The sequence below is a fragment of the Pseudochaenichthys georgianus genome, chromosome 19 (assembly GCF_902827115.2).
Source record: "Pseudochaenichthys georgianus chromosome 19, fPseGeo1.2, whole genome shotgun sequence".
Taxonomy (NCBI): Eukaryota; Metazoa; Chordata; class Actinopteri; order Perciformes; family Channichthyidae; genus Pseudochaenichthys; species Pseudochaenichthys georgianus.
In genome coordinates this window covers 3873926-3893814 of record NC_047521.1, presented here as the reverse complement: position 1 = coordinate 3893814, position 19889 = coordinate 3873926, and the positions used below count along the sequence as shown (strand labels likewise).

General features: G+C 39.3%; 1 protein-coding gene across 4 annotated transcripts in view; it reads right to left on the bottom strand.

Moving 5' to 3' along the window:
- The window catches only part of rbfox3a (RNA binding fox-1 homolog 3a), a 960486-nt gene that overhangs the window by 379564 nt on the left and 561033 nt on the right, over window positions 1-19889 (bottom strand). For all 4 annotated transcript variants that reach the window (XM_034107791.2, XM_034107794.2, XM_034107792.2 and 1 more), the window contains exon 4: window positions 6654-6716. In XM_034107791.2, the coding sequence (XP_033963682.1) occupies window positions 6654-6675 (22 nt within the window). In that variant the 5' untranslated portion in view covers window positions 6676-6716. The remainder of the gene's footprint in view (window positions 1-6653; window positions 6717-19889) is intronic.

Sequence of the window (19889 nt, the reverse complement as noted above, 5' to 3'; positions counted from 1 at the left end):
TGCAGCAGAACCACATGGACTGTGTATATTTCCACATATCTAAGCTGGTTGTGATTGATCTTTCTTCCCGCTATTAGATTGCTATTGATGTGCCAGTAGGACAGATGGCCTCACCTACAGCCAGGGTCACGCTTCAGAACCTCAAATTTAATCGAAATAATAATACATCTTTTATGATCAGGCTGCATGGAGGTTTGGAAGCGAGCGCTGAGTTGCAGGGAGAGTGCAGGGCAACATTAGGACTGAGCGTTTACAGCCAGCATTTACGAGCCCGCACTAAAACACACCGTGCACACAGTAGGAGCTGGAGAACATAACGGCAACACACTTTGACTTTAAGATAAAAAAGCTACCGCACAAGTTCATCTAACACAAGCTTTGTCTTGTCAAGATGACACCTCAACGGTTTAGTGTCCCTAACCCTAACCCTAGCTGTCTGCTTTCAACATGTCTTTGCATGATTAGCTAGTCCCTCTACATTTTATTTATCTACAATGTAATTTAATAATAAGGTTTACACATACAAGGATGTTACTTTGGAGTGAATCTTTGCATACTTAAACACAATATAAAAATGAAAAAAGAAAACTAAGATAAGACTGTTTCTAAAGAGGCCCTATTATGCTTTTGGGATTGTTCCCTTTCCTTTAGTGATATATAGTTTTTGGTGCATGTAAATGGTCTGCAAAGGTTCAAATCCCTGTGTTTCCTCCAGAGGGAGTTTCTCTCTCACACACTCCCTGCCTGAAACGTCTCCATTCGCCTCCTTTGTTTACTTCCGTAAAGTGACATCACTATGTAACACTCACGCTTCTATTGGCTAGCGCTCCAACACATTTTATGTGATGGGCTAAGGGTTGGCACATCTCAAAGTAGTTGAGTGATTGGTCAACCGCTGACTGGCCAGCTAACCAATCAGAGCAGACTGGGCTCTGGTTTCAGGCAGAGGGTGAAAAGAGGTGCTGCAGCACAGGCAGTATGAGACAAATAAAGAGCTGTTTGAACATTAAAGCATGAAGACATGTCCCAGTAGAGACACTACATACTGATACAGAGGCACACTGAGTCCAGTACTCAACTCAGATTGGCGATGGCGACACGAGCGAATGCTGCGAACGCAGCGAACGCTGATCTCCTAGAAATTAAGGACGCTTTATCCAGTATTACCAAGGATATAAGTGACTTAAATAAGACCCGGAAGGATGACAGCATAACAATTAAAAAACTGCTGGAAACGATCGGAAGCATGGCGAGGATAATGAAGGAAAAAGACGAGAAGATTGTCACGCTGGAGAGAAGGATCGAGGAGCTTGAACAACACACCCGAAAAGAGGATGTTATCGTGACCGGATTAAAAATCATAAAACCATATTCCCAGGTAGTGAAAGGAGATTCTGCGCCTTCTACAGACAAAGACGGACATGATTCGGTCGAAACACAGGTGCTCGAGGCACTTAACGATCGTGGCGTGTACCTGAAGTCTGAGGAGATTGAGATCTGCCACACACTTGGGAAGCCGTCGGAAAGTGGATTCCAAAGGGTGATCATAAAACTTGTGAGCAGAAAGACAAAAGTTCGTATGATGATAAATGCCAAGAAACTGAAAGGGACCGGAATCTACATTAACGAGCACCTCACGAAAAGGAACGCGGATATCGCAAGAACTGCGAGAGACCTGAGGAAGAGGAACAAAATCGAAGCTACCTGGATCAGGGACTGTAAAATATTCATTAAAACAAACGAAGGAAAAGTATCGATTGTGAAGGACAGTGTGGATTTATCTATATTTTAATGAACTCTGAGGATAAGAATATTACTCCCGCTATTGGTAAAGTATTGACAAATAATGCAATTATATCTATGCGCTATTTTCCCTTACTTCATTCATTAAGCGTGAGTCAAAAGTTACATCGACCACTCGATAATAATCCGTTATATTCAGTTTTGTATTTTGTCCTGTGTGTTAATATAAATCCTCTGTATTGTATGATCAGTCATGAACTTACCTCCGTGTATGCACCATGGACTCAAATCACCCAGTCCCAGTGACCACAGTGACCGGAGTGAACTCTAAGGATTTAAATCTCTTTGATGAAAATCTAATAAGACAGAACTGTTTCGACTCCCACATTGACCCAGACTCTAATTTCTTCAGGAATCTTACCAACAACTGCTGCTACTATAGTGAAACACTTTTTAACTTAGAACTTAAAGCTATTAATGGTTTTTCATTAATACACTTTAATGCCCGTAGCCTTAATGCAAATAGTGACAAAATCAAATTATATCTTCAACTCATAAATAGATCTTTTGACATCATTGCAATCTCAGAGACCTGGCAAACAGACTCAAACACTGTTGACAATTTTTTACCCGATTATGTGGCTTTTCATATGAATCGCAAGCTCCAAAGAGGTGGAGGGGTTTCACTGTTTGTTAAAAACACACTCTCTGCGAGATTGGTAGAGAGTCTTTCCCTCTGTTGCAACAACCTCCTTGAATCTGTCACCGTAGACATTGAGCTAAAACAGAACAAACATATACTCGTCTCATGCATGTATAGAAAGCCTGGAAGCAATCTTGAGGAATTTAATGAACAAGTAGAAAAAATGCTCAGACCTCATAGAATTAAAAATCTTTATGTGTGTGGAGATTTCAACGTTAATTTATTAAAATACAACTCGCTCCAACAGGCGAGACACTTTATGGATATGTTTTCTTCTCTCGGGCTTCTCCCTCTAATAACCAAACCAACCAGGTTAACCAGCACTACTGAAACGTTAATTGATAACATTTTCACTAACGTCCTTGAAACGGAACATCATAGTGGGGCCCTCATCACTGATGTCAGTGATCACCTGCCAATATTCACAATTTGCGGAAGAGAACCTGTAAATAATAAAGAACAAAAGACATACATAACTAAACGGACATTAAATGACAGTTCTCTAAATAAATTAAATATTAACTTAAAAAATGAAAAATGGCAAGAAGTATTTGAGATTAAAGATGTAAACAAATCCTATAATGAGTTTGTAAGGATTTTCATGCAAAACATGAATGAATGTTGTCCATATATTAAAATTAAGATTGGCAACAGGAATAATAATGACTCAAAACCCTGGTTCACTCAAAAACGCTTGCTGTAAGAAAAATGCACTATATAGGACTTTTTTGAAAAGTAAAAGCACTGAAGATGAAAGCCGTTATAAATTGTATAAAAACAAATTGACTACAATCCTTAGAAACTGTGAAAAACGATACTTCTCTGAAAAATTAGAAAATGCCATAGGAGATATGAAAACCACTTGGAAGGTAATAAATAGCATAATTAAGAAGAAAATAACTGACAACAGAAACGAATTCAAGAAATTCCAAACTGAAGGAAAAACCCCAACGGATGTTGCAAATAGCTTTAATGAGTTCTTTACTGAAATTGGCCGCAACCTGGCGAGTAAAATCAGCCCAACTTCATCTAAAGTGGATGATTTTCTGAAAAACTGCAACCAACAGAGTATGTTCCTGAACCCAATCACAGAAAATGAACTGCTTGATATTATTAATACTCAACATAGTAAACAGTCCAAAGATTATTTAGGACTTAGTATGAATATTGTTAAACAAGTTGCACCAAATATTGTAGCCCCCCTAGTAAATATATGCAATAAATCGTTTCAACAAGGTATTTTTCCCAATGAAATGAAAATCGCGAAGGTAATTCCGGTTTTCAAATCTGGTGATAAATCTAGTTTTAATAATTATAGACCGATTTCTTTACTACCACAATTCTCAAAAATCCTGGAAAAACTCTTTAACAACCGCCTGGAGTCATTCCTCAGCAAATTTAATATACTATGCCCCAGCCAATATGGATTTCAGAAAAATCACTCTACTTCTTCAGCAGTAATTGAATTGGTTGAAGAAATTACCAACAACATTGAAAAAAAAATGATTACAGCTGGTATATTCATTGACCTTAAAAAGGCTTTTGATACTGTGAACCATACCATACTGCTTCACAAATTAGAACATTATGGCATAAGGGGTCAAGCCAAAGAATGGGTCAAGAGTTATCTGATAAATAGGCTACAATATGTGGACATAGACGAGGCGAAATCAAACAATCTTCCTATAACATGTGGAGTCCCTCAAGGATCAATCTTAGGTCCAAAACTGTTCCTGATTTATATTAATGACATTATCAACACCTCAGACATGTTAAAATTCATTTTGTTTGCCGATGATACCACCATTCTCTGCTCCCATCATAATCTTGGTGATCTTGTTAAAATTGTTAATGCAGAATTGAAAATACTATGTAACTGGTTTGCAGTTAATAAATTATCCCTTAATGTGGCCAAAACAAATTACATGTTATTCAATACAAAGTCTGAGAGTAGAAATGACTGTATTATACGGATTTGCAATACTGAGGTAGAGAAAGTTGGTGCATGTACATTTTTAGGACTCATTGTTGATGAAAAACTCAACTGGAAGCATCATATAAATTATGTACAAACTAAACTGTCAAAAATAATAGGTATTTTGTATCGTACTAAGAACATTCTCGAGGAAAAAATACTCAGAACTCTCTATAACAGTCTATTTCTCCCTTACCTTTATTACTGCTCCGAAATATGGGGAAACACGTACGCAACAAATCTACAAAAAATAATAACATCCCAAAAAAAAGTATTACGAATAGTCTGTGGTGTTGGTAAATATGAACACACAACTCCCATATTCAAAAAACTCAATCTATTCAAATTTGTTGATATAGTAAAACTTAAAACAGTACTGATTATGCACAACATTTACCATAACAAAATGCCTACTAACATTCAAAAGCAGTTCCAAACCACAGTTAGGAAATACCCAACCAGGCATCCTAACTGGTTGTATAGCAAGCCCTGTAGAACAACCATCAAATCACACAGCTGATCCAGAATCGGAGTTAGAACGTGGAATGGACTTCACTCAGACCTTTCAAGTATTACTAGTCATCAAAAATTCAAAGCTAAAGTAAAAACAATTATATTTGCAGATTACTCCAGCTAACAAGTATTTGATATTCCCAGTGTTGCTTATATATGCATTTACTTTTTTCTTGCCCTAACTGTTATTTTATTTTTTTATTTTTTTTTCCAGTTTTCGTTAATTTTCTTTATTTTTTTGTACTCCTTAATTTCTATACGTTTTTGACGAAATATGTGCCATTACTATATTGATGCTAATGATGATGCACGGGAGGGCTACTCCCCATAAGCTATGCTTCAGCCCTCCCGCTTCTACTAATTTTGTTCATTTGTGTGTATGAATTATACGTTTTTGTTTTTGTATGATTTTAGTAGAATAAATTTAAAAAAAAAAAAAAAAAAAGATATACACCTGAACATCAGCAGAACAGGGCCTCTTTAAATCTATTTTAAAATGTAAAAAATTGCAAAGAAATGTTCCAAGAAATTTAAATATACAAAAATGTAAGTACAATAATAATATGAATCAGAAAATGTGCAATATATCAACATGTGAAGTGGCAGAGAGGTGCAGTAAAAAGAGCAACATGTTCTCATCCCTCCTCCTTTTTATCAACCTTGTATCATTCCTTTCTCTCACCTCTCCTATCCCATGGTCGTGTGAGGAAGCACGCACATCCAATAGGACCAGCTGTAAATAAGATGTCATCCATACTAGCTCTAAATAATAGATAGCAGCCTTTTAACTCGGGATGTTTTCACCTCAACAGACCTGGCTGGACTCAAGAACCCTTTGCTTTTTAAATTCATTATCACAGAGGAAGAGGTTGAGAGGAAGGAGTAAGAGAGACAACATGAGAAGAAAGATACATAGAGAGAGAGATAGAGAGATAGATAGATAGAGAGAGAGAGATAGATAGATAGAGAGAGAGAGCGAGAGATAGATAGATAGATAGATAGATAGATAGACAGAGAGAGAGATAGAGAGAGAGAGATAAATAGATAGATAGATATATAGAGAGAGATAGATAGATAGATAGATATAGAGAGAGAGAGATAGATAGAGAGAGATAGAGATAGAGAGATAGAGAGAGAGAGATAGATAGAGAGAGATAGAGATAGATAGATAGAGAGAGATAGAGATAGAGAGATAGAGAGATAGATAGATAGATAGATAGAGAGAGTGTGCAGCGGCGCGGTATAGGCAGGCAGAATTAAAGAGGCTTTTTTGTGGCGTTTAATATCCATTCATTGGCTGGACTGCTGACACAGTGAGAGCACTGCGCTCAGGATTTATAGCCACTTCTAATGGGCATGCCCAGAACCAAAGCACTGCAGTCAGCACATTCTCCCTCTGTGCACACACTCTCACTCACACACACACACACACACACACACACACACACACACACACACACACACACACAACACACACACACACACACACACACACACACACACACACACACACACACACACACACACACACACACACACACCTGGGAAGCTGTGCTCTCGATGTCTGAGCACGTGTATCAGTAAACCCGCTGGATGTGAGAGCGTGCAGATGTCTTGTGTTTGTATGCAGCAAAATGAAAGGGGCACATAGATATACACACACACACACACACACACACACACACACACACACACACACACACACACACACACACTGACCTGCCCAACTGGGGGTCTCCATGTACAGCCAACTTGTTGGAGAGAAGGGACTTTCGTGCTGCCCTGTTGGACAAGCAGAGAACAAAGAGGAAGAGGTTAGCCATCACACACACACTTTAACACACACACTTTAACACACACACACACACACACACACACACACACACACACACACACACACACACACACACACACACACACACACACAGGGGCTGTTTGAAACACAACCCAGGGAGAGATGAGAGATTCACAAGTTAAAAAGTCTGATGTGTGACACCGCTGATTCGTGTGAATGCCATCACCATGGGAACACAGGTCACGATGTGTGTGCTGCAGATATAGGACTTATTTAAAGTCAACAGCTCAAAGATATGTTTACAATATAACAAAGAAAACATAGTAAGCTGTAAATGCTTGCAGTGTTGCAAACAAACAATGCCTTCATTAATAAACAGATATGCTGACATGTTCTGCAGCGCTGGGTCGTAGTGTTCCAAACGACCACCGGGCCGATGCAACAGTTTATAAATCAAACCTAAACACTTTAAAAGGATTATAGCTGGAGCCAAAAGAAAAAACAAAGGCTGATTAAACGTGGTTTATACTTAAGAACATTTTAGAAGATTCAAATGTGTGCATTTTGCTTTCATTAAAAGAAAGTCTAATAGTTGCCAAAGTAACAATTCTAGAGGAATACCATTTGTTTTAAGTAAAGGATATCTTAGTCTCAATCAGTAATGTGTTATTTCATGTGTTGTCTTCTCACTTAGATCACAAGACACACCCTGAGACTGCTGAGCGATGCTGCGGGGGGGTAACGGGCCTGCAGTCGTCTGGATTGAAGTTCAAGCGGTCTTGCCTCTGATTATTTGTGATGGCACATTCAGAATGACAGTGGCTTTCGTTATTAAAGGGAACTCATATCGTGGCCTCACTCCACTTACAGTGCAGGGGCTGCCACTCACATGAAATCACACACACACACACACACACACACACACACACACACACACACACACACACACACACACACACACACACACACACACACACACACACACACACACACACACACACACACACACACACACACACACACACACACACACACACACACACACACACACACACACACACTACATACCCAATATAGTATTATTGACTCAGTATCTAATATACACCAATGTTTTAATGTTAAGACTAACTAGTTACTCCAGGTGTGGTTTACTGGGTACTTTGTGAATACTTTTTTTTTCTGGAAGATCATAATATTTTTAATAACAGCTTCATAAATATTAGCTGAGGACCACATTTGTATATCTCTATTTGTGTGTCTACTAATGCAGAAAATTAAGTGATCTAAACTAAAAGTCTTGTTTTGGATGCAAGGCTCAAGGGAGGTTTACAAGAAATAGTCCCACAGTTGTATTCCTTCGACACAGAATTGCATTATGGGTTGATTCAGCAAATAATAGCAAAAAGGTCATTAGCTGTCAGCTATGGCAAGCCATTTGAGTATTTATTCCATATCCTTGATATCAGACGGCAGCTGATCTTAAAACCAGGGTAACGATAGATCCGTATGATAAACAACCTCTCCATATTTTGCCTTAGACTAATATTTACGGAAGTCACGGCGATCTCTCAAAGCTGTGATCCGAAGAGGGTTACTTCCTCTTTCGATAGAAAGACATCAATAATGTCCCTCTGTTATCACAGTGCTATTCTAATCCAAGCACCTTTCAAATTGCAGCTTAATAACATGTTTGAAAGAGGATCTATATTCCTGTCTGCAGTCCTAGAAGGCAACTTTCTAATTTGAACAAAGTCTTCAATGTTCTTACCTAATTTGATATACAGTCATATGATCATAATTACAAAAATACATTTGTTTTATATTTTTGTAAATATGGTCATATGACTGTATTTTAAAACACAGTGTATTTAAGCTCTTAAAGAAACTATTTGGGCTGGGTGGCGCTCTATAGCTTAGGGCCAATAGGAGACCTCGATGCGTTCTGTCCCCTCCTCCTCATTAGCATTCTGTGCAACTAGTGTGACTAGTGAGCACTTGGGATCCACTAGTACTACTAGTGAACATTTTAAGCCTCACTAGTTCACTAGTTGAATTTAAACGTATCTCACTAGTTAACTAGTAAAGGGCAAAAGGTTCACTAGTTAACGTGTAGACATGTTGAGCCCAACTAGTTAACTAGTGAGGTCAAAAGAGGCGTAACTAGTTAACTAATAAGGAGCCTCTAATGAATCACAGGAGGATACATAACAGGTGAGTCATATAGTGTGGAGGTCATTAACTGCAGGCACTCTCACACAGGAAGTGATGTCCAGGGTTGGGAGGGTAACTTCAAAAGATATTCTGTTACAAATATTTCCTATCATTAAAAATGTTAACCTTATCTAAGTATCACAATAAAAAAGTAACCTGAATACTTTTCACCAATTGGATTACCTTAATACACACATGCTGTTTTAGTGCATAAACTATAAGCAAGTATTTGTGTTCAATAAACCAGGTGTCTACTGTATTAAAAAAAGGAAATATATATATATATATAGATATATTCTATATATATATATATATATATATAGAAAGAAACATACAGGGAGCGTACATTTAAACCAAAAAGAGAATTCTGGCAGCACGCCTATCTATTTCAAATACTGACTACAAATTAGTATAATTTACAAAAGGAGATAAATACAGGAAAGATAAATACAACAATTATATTTTCACTTCAACAATCAGTGGGAAGCAAGTTAAATAATGTATTATTAAATCATCTATCATTATGCAGTCGGATGTAGACATCTTGGATAATGACATATCAACAGCTGAAAGGCACATCTTATTTCCTTTTTAATTGTGATTCTGATTTGAAAAACGAATCGATGGCGAAATTTGAACCCCGTGAAAACATTCTTTGAACTAAAGGCCAGGATCGTGAACTAGAAGATGAGTTGTGGTTTTATTGAGACTCTATTTACTTGGTGTTTCGAGAATCGTTAAGTGATGTAATACAGCATATAAGCTTGTGCTTTGTAATATACTGTACTTTATTCCAAAAGTAACATTGTAATCCTGCTAATTATCCCCATCATTTTTTGATTTTACAGTAATCATATTACATTTGTTATCTATTTAGATTAGTTAGGGGCCACCAATGCCTTTATTGAAGAGACAGAGTTCAAAGGGCAAATTGTCCCGGGCCGGATTGGACTCTGGTTGGGTCCACATTTGGACCGAGCCCCAGTGTTTGGGTTTCCAGCTCTACCAAGAGAGCTATACTGCAGCCCTGATAACATATTTGTTATGTAACTGTTGGAGAATTACCATGGTTACCAGTTACCTTTTTATGTATCCACGTATCCTAGTTACATGTATTCCATTACTCCCAAGTCACAGCGTCGCCCCTTTTTCTGATCAACTACTTTTGAAATAGCATATGGGCTCAAAGTAAATGTTTTCTTTGAAAAAAAATTAATGAATCTGCGGTGTGTATTCTTTGGTATCCGTGCGCTTGTCAGAGCTGAGCCCCTCGACGAGGGGCCCCTGGCAGGTGACTGGGACTGATTCCATTAAGCAGCAGTCATTTGGCCCACCCTTAATCAAATCAACGTTAATACCTCCAATCAAATTATAGCAGCCTCCTGTGTCCCATCCCACTGAGCCGGAGAATAAGAGATGGAGGGAAGGAGGCAGAGAGGAATGAGGAGGGAAGATGGGATGTTGTAGAGAGGGGTGGTAAATGGGTGGTCACCACATGTATGAACAATTATCAAATGATGAGTGAATGGGCGGTGGGGAAATGGTGAGATACATAGAGAGTAAGAGATAAGAAAAGGTGTAGAAAGAAAGTGAGGAGGGGTTAAGGAGATGAAAAAGAGGTAGAAGAGAGGGAGGAGGGACAGAAGTGGGGAGAGAAATTCACAGATGAGAAAGAATGAAGCAGTTTGAAGTGGCTGTTGGTGTGTGTGTGTGTGTGTGTGTGCGTGCGTGCGTGCGTGTGTGTGTGTGTGTGTGTTCTAAAGGGGAAAGAGGAGAGGCACGACAGCCAAAGAGGAAATTGATCCTGCTTCCCAGGAAAGTGGACCAAGGAGTAAAGAAATGACCTCCTCTCCTCACTGCCATGTGTACTGGCTGTGGTTGTGTGTGACACGTTTTAAACCGCTATTAAACATACATGTCGCTCATTTCTAATACGACAGATATCATGCGTTCTGTTTGGTTATGAATGCTGCACTGTAAGGAACTTGTCATGTTGTTGGTGACACGTAAAACACGGGTACTTCAGATACAAGGTTTCTGTGCATTAAGTAATACATGATCAATACTCATGTATCATGTGTGCAATGTATTTGTCTTGTTTGATATCTTTCCTGGACGTACTTTTTAATATGAATACAACAATGTGTATGATGTATGTACTGCATTCTATGTATTAAATATGTTGTTTTAGAAGTTGGACTATTACAGTAAACTTATTCAGTGTATTTTTTGTTTTTAACACTAGAACCGCCAGAGGTCGCTGTATACCTATATCCGCCAACGGGTAAAGTTTACCCGCTATTGATTTCCAAGGTACAATGTACCATACAGAACGGTGAGTTTTGATCGCACAGGGATGACATGTATACCAATATAATCTGTGGACTCTCAGTTTTTCATATCATGTGACCCGCTCTATCAAAATCAGTCGGAAGTCGCAACGGCTCATTTCAGAATAAACGTGGATTTACGTAAACAACTATTTTTTTCAGGGTTCAGGTGTTTTGTTTGATTTTAAACAAACAAAGTCTTGGCTTTCAGAATATGAAACTTTTATTTCCAAAATCACACGATAAATACATTTTTGAAGCTTGTAAAGGGACGAAGACAAGCACCTCTCACTCGCAATCTGCTCTTCCAGCAGCGCCGCAGCGCCGCCCCCCCTCCCTCCGGCTGAAATTATGAACGTAAGAGTAAAGTAATCATAGATAACACGGCAGGGTCCGTTACAGTTTGTTTTCATCTGATTTAAATTAAACAAAGTCTTGGCTTTCAGAATATTAAACTTGTTTCGACAAATTCAGATGATAAATATAACTTTGAAGCTTCGGCATAATTACAAGCGGAGAGCGGAGTAACTTGACAGCAGGCAGCAGCAGGCACAACAACAGCCGGTGTTTCTCGTGAGGGTTTTCTCTGGGAAACAAACACAATACACACAAACGCAAAAATACACAAACACACACACGTATACACATACACACACTCGCGAGCTTCCCCTCCAAATGAAAATATCTTCCCTCCGTAGTATTTTGATCATTTTGATCGCAAAATCAATAGCGCGAGGAGCGCTGCATTTCTATGAGGTAAATATTACCCGCTGGCGGAAATAGGTATACATATCCATTTTTTTGGCGATTTTTTCAATCTGACTTCATATTGACCATTTTTAACAACACAGGGTGTTACATAACACACTTTCAGGAAAAGTCACGGACTGGGAGACTTTAATATTTTATTGAAAAAAAGTTACATACAATAAAAAAAAACAGCTGCGGGTAAAATTTACCCGTTGGCGGTTCTAGTGTTAAGTAGTTTATAGATACTCTGTACATATATTTCTATTTCTACTGTTGGTATGTATATATTGACAGTTTATGTTTATTTGACCATATGTAATTCTATGTTTAACTCGTGTGTGATGCTCCTGTTACACACAAATGTCTCCGATATGGTAGATGATGATTTTGCCAGAGGTTGATTACAGAAGAAGATCTCTGCAGTGCACTGATAGATGACAGATTACATGTTCATAAAACGTTGTTAATGGAACATGTAAAGCACTCATTTTTCTCGTAAAAAAAGGACTAAATTCAATTGTCCTGAAAACTGGCTTTGCTTCAGGACACATATTTAAATGAAGCATTTCTAACTAAAACAGGACATGCACCTGCAGCAGTGAATGTTTGAGGTGTGGATGTTATGGTTCACCTGTGACTGACTGACAGCGGTTGAGTCTAAAACAATGGAGAAAGGGATATTTTGAGTGAAAAGAAGCTGTATGTACATCGTTCACATGTAATCAACCTGTGTGCTCCACCTGGTAATCAGCATAACATTTAAATCACACATTAACAAACCTCTACCTTGTAAAACATTTAAAATGTAGGATTTGTTTTATCACTGTCCTTGTAGTGTGCATTAATGAGTCCTAATCCCAGACATTAGTGAGCATGTTAGCACATCAGGGCGCCCTTGTCTCAAAGTCAATGTTGTTTGGAATGAGTTTTTGGTTCACGCAATAAGGTCTGCTGTTAACACAAGCTCGACATAAAATATGACATATCAGTCAGTAAATACCCCACTTTTAAAAAACGGCATTGCTAACAAGTTGCTAAATTAGACTGTTAAACGTCATAACCGCAAACATTAGCCACTTTCAGTTTAGCAGTGGCGACATGAAGTCATGTGACCGTCAAAGAGTAGTGCAGGTACGAGTTATAAAACCTGGAAATTAGTTCAGTATTTTATCATGGCTCCCTTGTCTCAAACTCAATGTTCTTTTGAATATGTTTTTGGTTAGAATCCCATAATAACGTCTGTTGTATACACAAACTTAGGAGTTTATCACGTTTTGTTCTAAGACAGAAAATATCTTGGTGAATACCTGAGGCTTCTAAAAGTCTTAAAAACGGCAGTTTTAAACTACTAAATGTCATCACCTTGGACATTAGCTGCCTTTAGCTTGGCAGAGGTGACGTCAAGTCATGTGACCGCAGTGGCGAACCGTCAGGGCCTTCAAGGTATTCAGAGAATACCCTGATAACTCAGATAAAAAAAAAGACATTTATCGATTTAATTATATAAATACAATTTAATAAAATGTAATAAAGAAATGCAACCAATCAGATCTGTTTCTGCGTCTGTGGGTATTCTGTATCCTTGATAGAAGGCCCTGGTCGTTGAACTGAATGAGAGCGAACACTCTGATTGACAGTTTGATCAACCAATCATATATTGATTTGTAGCCAATGGGCGTGTTCTTTCGGAGTTTCCCACGGTGCAGGGTATGCTAGAAGGCCCGTTAGTTCTGACAGGTGCGAGACACAGGATATACTATTGTATATCGTAATAATTCATTTTCTGTTTTATTCAGTTTAACGTTGACATGGCAACAGGTGAAGAAGATGTTGTTGCGGAATTATTGTCTGTTCCTTTTTCAAGACGACAATTCACTGAAAAGACGGACATTGTAAAAAAAGGGCGCCCAACGCCTGAAAATCTGGAGCTGAATCAAGTTGCTAAAGGCTATGTTCGCCATTTCCAGGCTAGCAACTGGGAAAGATACCCGTGGCTTACGGGCTCAGTTAGTCACAAAAGGCTTGCTTTTTGGGACCGAAAAGGGGGCATGGAATTGGAAAGGCTACGACAATCTGAGCTGTTTAACCAAGGCTGCACAAAAACACCAAAACACAGCAGGGCATCTTAAGGCAACGGTCACCATGAAGACTTTTGGAGACACAAGGATTGATCTACAGCTGGACGAACAGAGACGTAGAGAAACGATCATTCACAACGAAAAGGTGAACAAAAATCGGGATATTTTGAAACGTCTGATCCACTGTGTGATTTTCCTTGGGAAACAGGAGTTACCTTTCAGGGGCCATGGATGGGCTATGGATGGCATTAATTTGGCCTCCAGTGAGACTGTAAGGAATCTTGGTGTTATATTTGATCAGGATTTATCCTTTAACGCCCACATCAAATCAATTTCAAGGACCGCCTACTTCCATCTACGTAACATTGCAAAAATCAGGCATATCTTGCCTCAAAACGATGCAGAGAAACTAGTCCATGCATTTGTTACTTCGAGGCTGGATTATTGTAACTCCTTATTATCAGGGAGTACCAAGAAGTCAATCAAGTCGCTTCAGCTGATTCAAAATGCTGCGGCTCGTGTACTAACCAGAGTTAGGAAAAGGGACCACATTACTCCTGTTCTGGCTGCCTTACACTGGCTCCCTATAGAACACAGGATAGAATTTAAAATTCTTCTTCTCGCCTACAAAGCCCTTAATGGGCAGGCGCCATCTTACCTTAAAGAACTCATTATGTCCTACTAGGGCATTGCGTTCCAAGAATGCAGGGTTGTTGGTTGTTCCTAGAGTCTCTAAAAGTGCAATGGGAGCCAGAGCCTTTTCTTATCAAGCTCCACATTTGTGGAATCAGCTTCCAGTTTGTGTTCGGGCGGCAGACACCCTATCCGTTTTTAAGAGTGCGCTTAAGACCTTCCTTTTTGATAAAGCTTATAGTTAGGGCTGATTAGATTCAGCCCCTAGTTTTGCTGATATAGGCTTAGTTTGTCGGGGGACATCTTACTTCTTCCTTCTCTCTGTCTGTACCTGTTGCTCTCCCTGAGGTTTCTCCCATTTTTCCCTTTAAACTGTGGGTTTTCTTCGGAAGTTTTTCCTTGTACGATGTGAGGGTCTGAGGACAGAGGGTCTGAGGACAGAGGGTCTAAGGACAGAGGGTCTGAGGACAGAGGGTGTCGTATTGTCATACTGATATTCTGTACACACTGTGAAGACCACTGAGACAAATGTAACATTTGTGATATTGGGCTATATAAATAAACATTGATTGATTGATTGATTGATTGATTGATTGATTGATTGATTGATATTGTTTTGTTATGAATGCTTAGTAAACAGTTTTAAGAAGCCATGGTATTAAATCCAACTAACTGTGAATTTATTTAAAAAAATGTAAGGAACGTCCGGTGGCTGCAGAATCACCCCCCGGTGGCACCAGCAGTGAAACCTCGACCAGCACCACACCGGCACCGCTCGGAGAGAGGCCAAGCACACTCAGCACTCGAAGGCCTCCGGCGAAGCGCAGGATGATGATACTAAATGAGATACTGTCTACCGCTGTTCATTGTTCAAGATTGAAATGTAAATGTGCAAGCCATTTTTCTGCCCCTCTATTCACATGTAGCCTTTCATACGTGATGGTTTCTTCATTCTCTAACTGTTGTGGAGCAGAGCTATACAGTTGCAGGATTAGTCTCAAGTACCTCAATATAATTATAGTATGTCTGCACTTTGTGCTCATTTCATCATTCATTCATGTATTTTATATTCTACTAAAACTGAATCAAACCATAAACAAGGTGGCCTTCAGTTGCAAGAAAAAGTATGTGAACCCTTTGGATTCTCCACACATAGCGTCGTGTTCCTTCCAAACAACTCAGCTTTGGTTTCATCTGTCCACAGAATATGTTGCCAGTAGTGCTGTGGAACATCCAGGTGCTCTTTTGCAAACTTCAAACGTGCAGCAATGTTTTTTCTGGACAGCAGTGGCTTCCTGCGTGGTGTCCTCCCATGAACTCTATTCTTGTTCAGTGTTTTACGTATCGTAGATTCCTCAACAGAGATGTTAGCATGTGCCAGAGATTTCTTTAAGTCTCCAGCTGACACTCTAGGACTCTTCTTCACCTCATTGAGCATTCTGCGCTGTGCTCTTGCAGTCATCTTTACAGGACGGCTACTCCTAGGGAGAGTAGCAACAGTGCTGAACGTTCTCCATTTATAGACAATTTGTCTATATTTATATATATATATATATATATACGTGGACTGATGACCATCAAGGCTTTCAGAGATACTTTTAGAACCCTTTCCAGATTTATGCAAGTCAACAATTCTTAATCGTAGGTCTTCTGAGAGCTCTTCTGAGCGAGGCATGGTTCACATCTGGCAATGCTTCTTAAGAATAGCAAATTCAAAAGTGGTGTATTTTCTATAGGGCAGGGCAGCTTCAACCAACACCTCCAATCTCGTCTCATTGATTGGACTCCAGGTGGGCTGACTCCTGACTCCAATTAGCTCTTGAAGAAGTCTTTAGCCTAGGGGTTCACATACTTTGTCCACCCTGCACTGTGAATGTTTACATGGTGTGTTCAATAAAAACATGAAACATATAATTGTTTGTGTGGTATTAGTTTAAGCAGACTGTGTTTGTCTATTGTTGTGACTTAGATGAAGATCAGAACACATTTTATGACCAATTTATGCAGAAATCCAGGTCATTCCAAAGGGTTCACATTCTTGCAACTGTAAATATATATATATATATATATGTGTATATATATATATATATTAGGGGTGTAACGGTACACGTACCCATACCGAAATTATTCGGTATGGGCCCTTCGGTTCGGTACAAGTGTGTACACGTGTGTACCGAAGTGTACCGAAGTGTACCGAACGAATATAACGTTAAACGTAAAAAATTGAGAACGTGAACAACTTCTTGGAAGTAATCTCAGGTGCTGCGTCGCAGCATTCAGAGTAATTTGCTCCCATTGTGTTCAACGCGTCATAGAGCGAGCAAGTCATTTCATTGGACGAGCTGGTCAGAGGGATGCGTTCATATGTAGTCAGTAATTTGAGGAACTGTCGAAATGGCGAACGCAGATAAAGTTGAGCTCGAAAATCCTCCAGCATCATTGAAGTCTCCGGTTTGGGAACATTTTGGTTTCGCAGTTACGTACAAGGATGACGGGCAAAGACAGGTGGACCGAACCAAGTCTGTTTGTCGGCATTGTTCAACTTACGCGGCTGGCAATACATCAAACTTGCACACTCATTTGAAAAGGCATCACCCGAACGTGAATATCACCGGTACCAAAAGACTGAAGTGCAAACCCAACTCCCACTAGCATTTAAGCCTCCACCACTCGCAGAGACTTCAGACCGAGCCAAAGCTATTACAAACGGCAAATATCCTTATGTTGCCATGTTAGCAAAGCGCTACCTGGCTGTATCTGCTACCTCTGTCCCTAGCGAGAGGGTGTTCTCCACAGCAGGAGACATTGCTAGTGCCAGCAGATCTGCCCTTTCAGCAAGCAATGTGGACAAGTTCATCTTTCTTTAAACAACATGAAAATACAATGACAAGCAAGTCATAATGTCAAACTGGCTGCTTAGGTGCTAGTACAGTACAGTTCAAACACAGATTATTTCAGTTCATCGAAAAGCTGCACCTTAATGTTTATTTTATTATATTTTATATTTATTTGAGTGAATATTCATAGTTTAATAATAATTAAAAACCCAAAACTAATAGTTTATGTTTTGTGAGTACTAGTACAGTAAGGTTCAAATACAGATTATTTCAGTTCATCGAAATGTTGCACCTTAATGTTTATTTTATTATATTTTGTATTTATTTGAGTGAATACATTATTCACAGTTTAATAATAATTAAAAAAAAATATGTTATGTTTTGTGATAATTTTTTCTGCTGTACCGAAAACGTACCGAACCGAACCGTGACCTAAAAACCGAGGTACGTACCGAACCGAAATGTTTGTGAACCGTTACACCCCTAATATATATATATATATATATTTAATATATCTGCATTATTTGATCCCACTTTATGCTTTGCTCTTGCTGCTTGTTTTACACTGATTTTATATCTTATTTCTTACTGATGTAAAGCACTTTGAACTGCAATCCCCTGTATGAAAGGTGCGATACAAATAAAGTTATTATTATTCAGATGGATGTTTCTCTGTTCATTCTCCCATTGTCCTCCTCAATCTGCCTAGAAGTATTTTAATGTTGTAGCTGTTACTATAACCAATACTAATGCTAGGGCTGCAACTGGCAGTTATGTAGGCACATTGTTATTGTTTCTTATCGCTGTGTGCTTAAAAGAACACAAATAGCAGGATACGCAATGCAAAACTTTATTTCGCACCTTCATACACACACAACACAACATTAGAATGAGCTTTTATCAACGCCTACATGATGATAACCTGTTAACATGACATTAATACAGAGCGGGCAGAACCCAAATCTAGCTCCAGTGCCGCAAGAAACATGTTTTCGATGGACGAGAGGGAAAATGGAACGCACAGGCTATTTGTTGTTTGTTTATATCACGGTCTGTTCTTCTTCTCTGTCTTCCGGTTGTTGTCTCTTTTGAATGACGAATACACACTACCGCCGCCTGCTGGTAAGGAGAGTTATTGCCATTCAGGCACTGAAGTCTTTGCTGTGTGTTCCCGTGCAACACATGGCCAAGACGCAGGAGAACACGGCGACGCAACAGCCGGCGTTGGCGTCGGCGAGCCCTCTGGTGACTGCTTGGTGTATCAGGGCCTTAAGGTTTGTTCTATAACAACAGCAAAAAAAGGTCAACAAACATCTGTGACTTTTACGGGTCTTAAAAACGGCATATAAATGAGACTACTAAACGTTATCATGCAAAACATTAGCTGACTTTAGCTTATAGGTTGGTTGAAGTTAAGAATTTAGCATCGTAAAATCCCCCCATGTCAAACCTCATACCCACTCCTCTATTTACTACCATCGCAACAAAGTATATGCAACAGTCCTGCCAGCATGGGTTGGTGAACAATGGCCCTGCAGATCCTGCTGTTGGGGCGAGATGAATGGTTGCAGTACCCAGACCTATCTCAGCACCACCTTTGCTAAACCACATGTAGCAAATGTTAATGAGGTCTCCCAAATGCCAGCGCGCAATGGAGATAGTCCTGTTAAACACATGGTCACTGATGGAAAAGAGAAATGCGGCAAAGAGACTATCAGCAGCACTAACTGAATAACAAAGACGTAGGTAAAAGTAAAGAGGACAAAACAGGAAGATGCAAGCATTCAGGGTGTATGGGCAAGATGAGGAACAGAAAAAAGGTAGAAAAAGAAAAGGGCAAGACATAGGACTATACCGATCGTAAAAGAAAAAATGTCAATGAAGGAAACATGTGACAAAAAGAGCAAGCATGTGCATCATGTATTGGAGATAGAAAGCCTAATAAAACCCAACAAAACGTGGAGGGAGATTGCTGAAGGGAAGGACGTAAAAATGAGAAACGACTAACTGTAAAGTCTCCAAAATAACGCAGAAAAACACAAACACACTGCCACAAACAACAAAACCATGCATAAATAATCACAAAGAGCACAATGCTTTATTTCCATTTTTGTTGATTTAAGAAAATGTAGGAAGCCGTAAAAAAGTGGAAAGGACGTAAAGCCTTTGTTCTGGGATGAAGGGAGGAGGTCATTTGCTTTTCTTTTTCAGGGATGGATAGTTGTAATGTTGAACGGTGCATCGCTGTTTGCTTTGTGGTTTGGAAAGAAGAACCGCTGTGAAGGATCCTTAATGGTTGGTGGTGGGCATGAAGCTTCTCT